The following is a 10,990-nucleotide window of genomic DNA, read 5'->3' as shown; positions in this document are numbered from 1 at the left end:
AAAAAAAAAAAAAAAAAAAAAAAAAAAAAAAAAAAAAAAAAAAAAAAAAAAAAAAAAAGAGATTCTGGTCAAGTACTTGTCTACCTGAGATGCTTTTTTGCAACCTCCTGTGGCCTGGCGACTGATGCCTAGCTCTTCCTACTACATTCATCTATGTTTTGATTTAATACTGTTCTCCGAGTAATGTATGGGAAAAATTGTATTCCAGTCATATTAATTTTTCCCGCATCATTTGCTTCACATTTGGGTTCATTATAGTCATCTCCTCCATTCTCTTTATTTTTCTTTTGCATGCTTGCCCTTTTTATGAGCCATAATAATCTTTTTTGACTTTGTATATGGAATTAGATGATGTGAAAATGAAAGATGGAGTATCTCCTAAAGATATCCAAGAGGAAAGGGCAGGAAGTTCTTCCAAGTAAGTGACTCGTTGTAAGCTAGAATCGAGCACAACTTTTTAGTTGGATTTGATAGTTTAATTATTAAAAAAATTTACACCATCATTGATAGGAAAATGAACGGTTTAACTCATAAATGTATGTGCAACTGGCACACAAAACCTGTTAAAATCCCCGTCTTTCTCTGGTCTAATATAAACGTAGGTTCATTTTCTCATGACACTTTTACCACATTTTATAGCATTCTGATATTAACCAAGATTTCAATGGTAAACGGTACAGGACATCGAGGCTTGTTGAATATGAGAAAGCATATTTTAAATTAATTGTTCATGTAGTTCTGAAAGTTTTGAAGGCTTCATTCATTTTTTAATGTCTAAAGAATGTTGGAGAGAAATTATAAGACATAGCATGGACACTTATAATAAAAAAGTGAAAAAAACAAGCTGTAAATGTTTAAGATTTCCTTTTATATTTTGGAATTATCAACGTCATTTTCAAATTAGATTGCATGAACGTGCGTGTATCTCTCTGTTTTCAACTATGTATCTATGTCGGTGCTTTCTTTTGAAGCTCTGAATGTGATATCACTTGCATTGCATTTTTTTAAATAACTGGAATGTCAAGGCTAGCTTCAAGAGATAGCAAGGGTTTTAAAGTCATAAGTTTCAACTTAAGAGCTTGAACTCAGAACTTCAAGGTTGTCTCTAAGCATCATAGCCCCCACTGAGCACTCCTAGATAGACATGTGCTGCATACAGACAAACTTGAAGTAAAGAATTTTAGTCTAAATAAAACTAATAGAAGGCCTATTCTATTTACATTGTAGGTATAATGTGTAAGAGATCTAGAAATAGAAATTAAATGCCAGTATGCCATCTGATCTTGTTCTGTCCTTAATCTATGGCAGTTCTGTCCTTAAAGAAGTACTGCGATTTTTGAAAGATATGAAAGCCCTTCTGGTCGATAAGGTTTTTGTCGTCAATGTTCTAGGTATTTCCTTCACTTGAACTACCATACCTTTTCTCAAGTATTGATCATAATATGTTAAGATTTTGAATCCAAGTACTTTCAATTAGGACACTCTTTGAATTTACTTTAAACTCTGCAATTTGTTTGTAGGTTATGTGGCATATAATTTTGTCATAGGCGCATACTCGTATTGGGGACCCAAGGCTGGTTACAGTATTTATCAAATGGTGAGGTCACTTTATCTTATGGCTATAATGTTGCATTTCAACCATTTACTCTCTTCCACTTGGGGTGAGTTTAAAATGATTTTTAAAATACTAAAAATTGTTTTTATTGAATTACAATTTGAAATTTGTATTTAGAAAATTCTAAAAAGTTTCTTAATTACTGCTTCTTCCAAAAGTGCTTAGAGAATAAGCATTTCGCTCAGAAAAACCTCAAGTCACCCAAAATTAACCATTAATCATTAAATTTTAACAAGAAACAAGGCTTTTATTGAATTAATGAAGAGAAACAAATGCTGCAAATTCAAAACTCCCTTGAAAAATAAAAAGAAAAACTAAGTTGATCACTATTAATTTATTGGATGATGAGTTGATATAAAGTTGGAGATATTTTCGGAATTTTTATATTTTGGAATATTTTGATAGAAAAGTGCAGATATAATTTTTGGAGGGATTACCGTCGTGTCTGGAATCATTGGAACACTAGCAGGAGGTTATATTTTGGATCGAATGAACAACACCATCTCCAATGCTTTTAAGGTAGATTTTCTTTATACTTCAAAGGGATTTTATTTCTTGAATTATCCTTGTGACGTCCAAGTACATTTTCTTAATTGAATTATAAATACCATATGTTTTAATTTGATGAAATAAACGTGTTCATCCATGATATTAATATAAATTTGGACTCATTAATTTACCTGACCTAAAATAGCTTGCTGTCACAATAAATCCAGGTAGGTGTAGTATGAGGAAATTTCAATTCTTTAGTATCTTTTTGATTCATATTCCCTACAAATTCCATGGGTTATGGTTCTAAACTCTGCGCAGCAATACTCCTTGCCACATTTTTGTTTTCTGCTTCACCATGTAACTAGATTCCTTCCAACAAAGGAATTGTAATCTGGGGTAGATCTTCCATCCATATTTCTTCTTGTCCTATCTACATCATAATAAACTTCTACTTGGAAGTAATTTCTCTTTTTGAATAAGATACCCTTTCCAAGAATTTCTTTTAAATATCTCGAGATTCTATTAGGAATTTCAAAACGAGTCAATTGAGATCCATTCACTAGAGCAAGACTCATAAGCTGGCTCTAAAACCCAAAAACTAACGAGTTACATAAATATAATCATGTATCCATTCACTCGTGGGTTTCACAAATTTTACGAGAGGCTCAACAAGTGATTATCGATGTAATTTGGGTAGAAAATGACTTTATAGGGGTCAGACATAGGACTTCCTACTTTGGTTCTATATTTTTTTAGTATAACAAAGGGTATGGAGATTTAAACCTCCAACCTCGAGGGATGGAGTACTTGCCAATTATCGATCCTATGCTCACTTTGGCTACTTTGACACTATATTAAATATTAAATTTGAAACAATAATATTTCGATACACTAAATTTGTGGCAACCCAAGTCTACATATATAGAAGAAAACCTACTGCAGCGTAAGGAAAAAATAAAGACAACAACTAATATTTACACAAATATTTATAAAAATTTGATACATAGGAAGGATAAAATTGAAATATTTAGAAGATTTAGAGATAAAATTCAAAATGAGCACAAGCATTGGAGGCTAAATTATGTTTTTTAGCCAATACAATAATAAAAATGTTACTTTTTTTTCTTTCCCCATTTATCTGTCATATTATATGTATAGTTCATGTGCTGATATCATGAATGAAAGGCTTGTACTGTAATGCTCATTATTGCGTACATTTCAATTGTAGCTTCTTTCTATGACAACATTTATTGGAGCGGCCTTTTGCTTCGGTGCCTTTTGCTTCAAAAGCTTATATGGCTTCGTGGTTCTTTTCGCTATTGGTGAACTACTAGTATTTGCCATACAGGTATATTCTTCTTTTCCATTAAGTTTTTCAGCCTATTTTTAAAGTAACCAACTCCACAACCTTGTCACAAGATCTCTCACCATTCCGAAAGAATCTATTATTTCTCTCGAGCCTAACCCTCCGCTATATCGCAAATAAACTAGCGTGCCACAAATCCTTCTATCAAATTTCTATAGTAATTGTGAAACGTTTATGAAAGGTAAATGGTAGTATTACAACGTTTGAAAGAATATGGGTATTTTTGAAACAAAAGGAAGTTCAAGGCGTATCCTAAAAAACTAGTAAATTGTTCAAAATTCATTTAGAAATTTAAAATAACGTTGATAGTCAATCACAAGCTATAAAAGTAAGTGAGTGACAAGAAAAACTTTGAACTCAACACCAAGACAAACTTGGAATATGACTGACAATTCTCAAGTTTCAAAACTTAAATACAATAATATTGAACTCGTAAAAGTGGCCACTCATGGGACTGGTTCGGGTCTAACTCTTACTGCGAGAAGGCCCAATGAAATAGTCAGACTCATGAAATTGTAAATGTGTAGCAATGATGTAAGGGTAAAAGCGAAATTCCACCTTTGAAGGGTAGTAAAGATAAAGACAACCTTGCTTGAATAGCATCTGTTCTCTAAGTTGTACAACTTTGTCTTGAAAAGGTAGCAAGGATCCAAATAATCCTTATATACAATGATTTCTTTATTGCAGGGACCGGTAAACTTCATATGCCTTCATTGTGTGAAGCCTAGTCTAAGACCGCTTTCTATGGCTATTTCCACCGTTTCAATCCATATTTTTGGAGATGTGCCATCCGCACCTCTTGTTGGAGTTCTCCAGGTTTGTACTTGGTTTTACTGTTTATAACATCGACATTATGTGGAGGTGAATATTCAAACCTTTGACCTGATCTGATCTTTTGGTCTAGTGTAAATGTCTGAACCACTTTGAACTAGTTTTAGGTTGACAATACACAGTAGCACGTTAATATAGTGTAAGTGGGTACCTTAGATGTTGGCTACTTGACTTTTCTACACAAATTTGTAGCTCATTTCTCTATTATTGTACATATGCATATTTAGAGCGTATTAGACCGTTGTCTTTTATTTTATTTTACTATTAATAGTTTAAGGGGCTTCCATGAATGCGTAATTATTTGGCTCTACTGTGTAAAATAACATTGAATTCTCCTATATTTGGTCTTACAATAACATGGTATCTGAGCCACTAGGTCTTTCCGTTGGGAATTATGATTTTAAGTCATTAGGGATTTATAAACCCTTAGGGTTTGAGGTTTGGAGCACCTTTTTGGAGGGTTTGGTCTTTTGTCTTAGGTATATGTATCAACAATGCTGTCAGGATCTCTCGCTCTTGTGGTCACTCTCTGAATCCGCTGTCGTTGCTTCTAAGGACAGTTACTAGACTAGTCTTTATCCCACCTAGCCCAAAAGATAGGCTATTTTTCGATCAGCAAGATTCTGAAATTCGACTTGAAAACAACTAGCATGTGAGGGCCACATGCACTGTCAAAGATTTAGCCCCAGGCACCGACGCATGATTGGTTGAAGCCTCTGTGATTTTGTGGCTTGTTGTTTCATGCTACTCCCAACCTATTTGTTCATCTAATGTGGTTCAATCGTGAACTCAATCCATCCATGGTTAATCTAAAAAGCCATTTGTTAATTCTGTAGTGCAATGTAGTAAATTTCAATAGTGTCAAACTCATTTAAAGTATCTTCTTCGTCTTTACGTTTGCCCCTATTACAATCATCGTTGGGTTATGTTAGGAATCACGACTCTTCACAATGGTATGATATTATCCACCTTGAGCATAAGCGCTCATGGCTTTGCTTTGAGCTTCCCCAAAAGGCCTCGTACCAATGGAGATATATTCTTACTTATAAACCCATGATCATTCCCTAACGTGGGACTCCCTCCCAACAATTCTCAACAATTCTCCCCTCTAACAAAGTACACCATAGAGCCTCCCCTGAAGTCTAGGTAGTCCTCGAACAACCTCCCCTTAATCGAAGCTCGACTCCTTTCTTTGGAGCCCTCGAACAAAGCACACCCTTTGTTCGACACATGAGTCACTTTTGACTACACCTTTGAGACTAGCAATTTCTTTCTCCAACACTTGAGGATTCTATTGACATGGCTAAATTAAGGGTATGACTCTGATACCATGTTAGGAATCACGACTCTTCACAATGGTATGATATTGTCCATTTTGAGCATAAACACTCATGGCTTTGAGGTTAGGTAACATGAATCATTGTCTTCATCTTCTACCAAATGGGTCATCGACTCTGGTGTGCTACTGATCATATGACAGGTATTCCCATTTTGTTTTCCACTCCTTCATCTACATCCTTTGCTAATGTTACTTTGACAGATGGATCAAAATTGTCTATTTTTGGATCTGACACAATAAATCTAATCATCTCTTTCTGTGTCTTTTGTTCTACATTTACCTCAAATTTACTTTCGTTTGATTTCTATTAGTAAACTCACTTGCGGACTCGATTGTTTTGTTTTGTTCTAACTTGATCTAACTCAATTGTTTTTATTTGTGGACTTATTGGTTTGTTTTTGCTCTAACTCGTTTCAAGATCTTGTGACGAAGATGATTATTGGTAAAGGAAACTCACTCATGGACTCAATTGTTTTGTTTTTGCTCTAACTTGTTTCAAGATCTTGTGACGAAGATTATTGGTAAAGGAAACTCACTCGTGGACTCGTTTTGTTTTGTTCTAACTTGTTTTAAGATCTTATGACGAAGAAGATTATTGGTAAAGGACATGAATTTGGAGAACCTTATATTTTCTATCATCAAGTGCGATAGTTGTCTATCCTGGATTTGTTTCTCCGTTTGATAGCCATTGTGTCTAGATCATACATATCTTCCAACGTTAAGAAAGTTTTGTCCTCAATTTCATAACTTTGTCTTCATTAAATTGTGACTTAGGTTAGTTCGTCAAATTCATCGTCTTAGTTCGAGCCCTGGAATGAAAAGAAATCAAGTGCACTTTTCAAATTAGTTCATTGTGATATTGTGTCTAAAACTAGATTTCGATACTTTGTTGTGTTTGTTGATAAATACTCTCGTATGACTTGGTTATATTTTATGAAGGATCGTTCTAAGTTACTTTCTCATTTTTCTAACATACGTGTTGAATTTCGAACTTGGTTTGATGTTTTCCTTAAAAATTTTGAGAAGCGACAATGTTGTCGAGTACCTTCTGAAGCACTTGGTCGTAACTATGTAAGCTTACAATTCTAGCTCACCCATCTTGTCCCGATACACCATCTAGAAATGAAGTTGCTAAACAAAAGAATAGACATCTTCTTGAAACTGCAAGAGCATTATCTTTTTAAATCTGTGTTCTAAAGCATTTATGGGTTGATGCAATTTTTGTTTCCTATTGAGCTGAAAATACTGAGATGTACTGTCTTTTTCGGTATGTTCTTCCTTTGAGGACAGACCTTTTACGAGCCAGGGGGAGGAGGATGATCTATTTTATCTGTACACTTGTATCTCCTACATCCTTCCCCAATCCATCTTCGACGTTTGTCATTGCCCACCTATTACTAGCAATAACGTTGAGGCAAATGTCTTGTACTATAAGATTCTTCATCATTAAATCCAAAACTAAGTTTTCTATTGCTCTTCATAAAGGTAAACATTCTTGAACTTTTCCTATTTCTTATTTTGTCTCTTATAACCATTTGTTATCTTCTACGCATTCTTTTATTGCATCGCTTAAATCTATCTCAATTACTAAAACCGTTAATGAAACATTGTCTCATCCTAGTTGGTGCAACACGGTGATAGAAAATATGAAAGCTTTAGATGATAATGGTACCCAGGATTTAGTATCTCGTCCAGTAGCAAAGAAAGCTATCGGATGTAAATGGCTGTTTGCATTTAAGGTCAATCTCGATGATTCCGAACCTATTGATTTGTAAGACCGAAGAACAATTAGCAGATATTCTCATGAACACTATAAATGAAATTCAAATAGATTATCTTTATAACAAGCTAGGCCTGATTAACATATATGTTGATTAGAAGCTTATTAGTATATTGTCTTTTATTGTAATTTTACTGTTATTATTTTAGCGTTTTCATGTATTAATAACGATATTGCTGGTTCGGTGAGTCTAAACGAGATCAATGATTTTGTAGGATCATATTAACAATTGGAGGAAGACCGCTCTCATTCTTAGTGCAGTTTTTTTCCCCGCTGCTATTATATGGTTCATAGGTAAAGTTCCATACTTTTTAGTGTTCCCAGCTGCTATTGTCTGATGATTGTCTATGTTTTTGCTGCCACTAGGAACTTAATAATGGACATCAGTTGTACTGTTCAATCTAAGCTTTCATTAAGAACCATGAAAGAAAATACACGACTACGAAAAGGTCTAGCGAAGACATTAAACCTTACAAACTCCCGAACCACATCATAAGACCTCTCACCCGCCCCGAAAATTTTGTATGTGTGTGTGTGTGTATAACCAGGAGGTCTGAAATTCCCACGTGTTGATGAACTAAAAAATTTCGTTACATGGATGATAAGAAACCAATGACATTAAGATGTACATTTTAATGCATTCAAATGCACGTCCAATTGTGTTCATGTCTGATATCTCAATACTATATTCAAGTGTCTATGCTTATCAGAAAACATGGCTGATAATTGTATAAACACAATTTTCTCTTGAATGCTAGGAATATTTCTTCACAGTGTTGATAGATTCAATGAAGATAACGAAAAGCAAATCACAACCAATAGATCGAGCGTGGAACCTTCACTCGAACTAGAGAAAGTACAACAAACAAACAATGAGCAAGTCACAACCAATAGATCGAGCGCAGAATCTTCACTCGAACCAGAGAAAGTACAACAAACAACCAATAGATCGAGTGCAGAATCTTCATTCGAACCAGAGAAAGTACAACAAACAACCAATAGATCGAGTGCAGAATTTTCACTCGAACCAGAGAAAGTACAACAAACAAACGAAACTTCTACGAAAACTTAAGGTTGCATATTCCCAATCCACCTATCTAGTATGATCTTTTAGTGCATCTTCTTTGATGTAAATAGACTTGTCTTTTAGATGATCCTTATTTATTTTGATTGTCTCTACCAATACATTCAGATAATAAAAGGTTGAATAGCCTTTGGGTTGAAAGTAAATATTTTGTGTAAAGAATGTGTTATGATCATCATGAATGTTTATGGAACATTTTTTTTTTTTTTTTTCCTTCTTTCACTATAATTCCACATTTTCTAAAATCAATCATTTTGATTTGATTTAAGAATGGGTGTAAGGATTTTTTTTTAACTTCAACGTCGATGTGAAAAAACTATATCAAGAGTCTAATAGTGCTTGTAACGACTCTACGATCGGACTATTACTACATGCATAGCGTAAGAGTTTAAGGGGAGATATCTCTGTACTTAAACTAGACCTAATGTGGAAGTTACTTCAACGTATCTAAAATAACATAAACATCATTCAAGGTAAGACAACTATCTAAAAAACCACTATTCCATGACGTATGCAATAGTAATGTCATTTGATTAGAGATCCTTTTCCTTGGTTGATCATCCTCTCGGACTAGCTACTGATCATCACCTTGTTAAGCTATTGCCTCACCAACTAGCTAATTAGATGCGAGCTCCTCCTCGGGGTGGATTCCTCCTTTTGCTCCTCAGTGTACAAGGAATTAGCAGCTATTTCCAGCTATTGTTCTCCTCCCAAGGGCGCGTTCTTATGCGTTACTCACCAGTCCGCCACTGGAAATGTTATTCTCCTCCCAAGGGCGGGTTGTTACGCGTTACTCACTCGTCCGCCACTGGAAACGCCACTTTCCGTCTGACTTGCATGTGTTAAGCATGCCACCAGCGTTCATCCGCGTTCATCCTGAGTCAAGATTTAACTCTCCATGAGATTCATAGTTTCATTACTTATAGAGGATAGGTTGATTGCACTTACCAGTCAAATAAGTGACATAAGAATTTCCAACTGACAATGTTCGGACAATGAGAGAGGATATGTTGATTGCACCCACGCGCCTGGTGGCATAAGAACCTCTGATCGACAATGAGAGAGGACATGTTGATTGCACCCACGAGTCGAATAGGTGACATGAGAACCTTTGACCGGACAATGTTTAGACAATGAGAGAAGATATCTTGATTGCACCCATGAGTCGAACATGTGGCATAAGAACCTCTGACTGACTAGGAGGTGACGATTGTCCTTCGAGACATGATAAAAGATTGTAGTGTGACCGTCAGAGAAGGAATAAATGGAAAAGGCAGAGGAAATCCCGATAACGTTGATGCAAAACGACCTAGTTATTGTATGACTCGTCTCGAACAATGTAGTCTTATAGAAATTTAGAAAATCCAACTCTACCGTCCGAGCACACGAAACTCGAGAATATCTTATTCCAACCAACCTTAGGGCATGAGTTTGAGGACCCATATATTTTTTATTCCAAATAAGTTCATCAAAATTGAAGTGAGGGACGACTTTCAATTGGGTCAAAAGGTGGGATTTGTGAATTGACCATTTTAGCCCTGGTGGATTGCAATATTACAATGGCGGCTCATGTGGTGATCTATGTATACATTCTCTTATCTTCTTCAACCTTAGAACACAGTTGTTCGAAACAGAGAGAGAAAGAGGAGAGAAAATGGCAGGCGCTTTAGCTGGATCACTTGGAATTGGCCTTCCATGTTCCACCAAGCTCTCTCACACAACTTCACGGTCCTCTCGTCTTGTTCGTGTCAAAATGGCCGCCACCCTCGACGAGAAGAAGAACTTCACTCTCAAGAAATCTGAAGAGGCTTTCAAAGCTGCTAAGGTACATTTCTCTTCTACCTAATTTGTCTCCTTTCTCCTTCATTCAATGCATGGAACCTTTGGATTGATTGGTGAATCCCCCTTTTCGTAATCGGTGACTTTTTCCGAGTTCGCCATAGGTAGTCTGTGTGTTTGAGTTTGGATTTAGATGTTTGATAGTGGATTAACAATTCGATTTGAATTCTATGGTTCTTTTGCGGTATTAGGTATCTGTGATTCTGATTTCTCGTACCGGAGGGCAGATTTTTTGTTGCATCGCTGAATTTGCGATTGTTTGTTGAAAATTCAATGTAATGATATCTTGTTATGTTGATGGTGAAAATTGTTATGAACCGTTTAGAGAAATTTACGCAGGAGTTAATGCCTGGTGGAGTGAATTCCCCTGTTCGTGCCTTCAAATCTGTTGGTGGACAACCAATAATTATCGATTCTGTAAAGGGCTCCCACATGTGGGATATTGATGGTAATGAATACGTTGATTATGTGGGTTCTTGGGGACCGGCGATTATTGGTCATGCTGATGATGAGGTACAATTCCACTTAGTTTAATTTCTTCAATTTGTTTCTACTTGTGTGTCATAGTTTCAGTTACTTGGATCTTCTGCGTGCTTTTAAGTCTAATGTTCTTCAACCTTTAGTATTTTTTTTTTTTTTTTTTT

The 10,990-nt window shown here is 35.5% G+C and overlaps 2 protein-coding genes across 4 annotated transcripts in view; both read left to right on the top strand.

The window, feature by feature from the left end:
• The window catches only part of LOC111485975 (probable sphingolipid transporter spinster homolog 2), a 14,563-nt gene extending 5,899 nt beyond the window's left edge, over positions 1-8,664 (top strand). For 2 of the 3 annotated variants that reach the window (XM_023132955.1, XM_023132957.1), the window contains 8 exons: positions 349-418; positions 1,309-1,391; positions 1,521-1,597; positions 2,021-2,134; positions 3,336-3,455; positions 4,161-4,289; positions 7,639-7,717; positions 8,182-8,664. In XM_023132955.1, the coding sequence (XP_022988723.1) occupies positions 349-418; positions 1,309-1,391; positions 1,521-1,597; positions 2,021-2,134; positions 3,336-3,455; positions 4,161-4,289; positions 7,639-7,717; positions 8,182-8,495 (986 nt within the window). In that variant the 3' untranslated portion in view covers positions 8,496-8,664. Of the gene's footprint in view, positions 1-348; positions 419-1,308; positions 1,392-1,520; positions 1,598-2,020; positions 2,135-3,335; positions 3,456-4,160; positions 4,290-7,638; positions 7,775-7,810; positions 8,150-8,181 lie in introns of those variants that run through there. The other variant, XM_023132956.1, reaches the window with a different exon arrangement.
• A 1,460-nt stretch (positions 8,665-10,124) lies between these two features.
• LOC111486000 (glutamate-1-semialdehyde 2,1-aminomutase 2, chloroplastic-like) overlaps positions 10,125-10,990 on the top strand; it is a 3,568-nt gene continuing 2,702 nt past the window's right edge. Inside the window, exons 1-2 of the mRNA XM_023132986.1 lie at positions 10,125-10,332; positions 10,686-10,859. Coding sequence (XP_022988754.1) covers positions 10,162-10,332; positions 10,686-10,859 — 345 coding nt within the window. The 5' untranslated portion in view covers positions 10,125-10,161. The remainder of the gene's footprint in view (positions 10,333-10,685; positions 10,860-10,990) is intronic.

Source organism: Cucurbita maxima, unplaced genomic scaffold (assembly GCF_002738345.1).
Source record: "Cucurbita maxima cultivar Rimu unplaced genomic scaffold, Cmax_1.0 Cma_Scf00011, whole genome shotgun sequence".
Taxonomy (NCBI): domain Eukaryota; kingdom Viridiplantae; phylum Streptophyta; class Magnoliopsida; order Cucurbitales; family Cucurbitaceae; genus Cucurbita; species Cucurbita maxima.
Note: the sequence above shows the minus strand (reverse complement) of the source record. Positions and strands in the feature narration are given on the sequence as shown.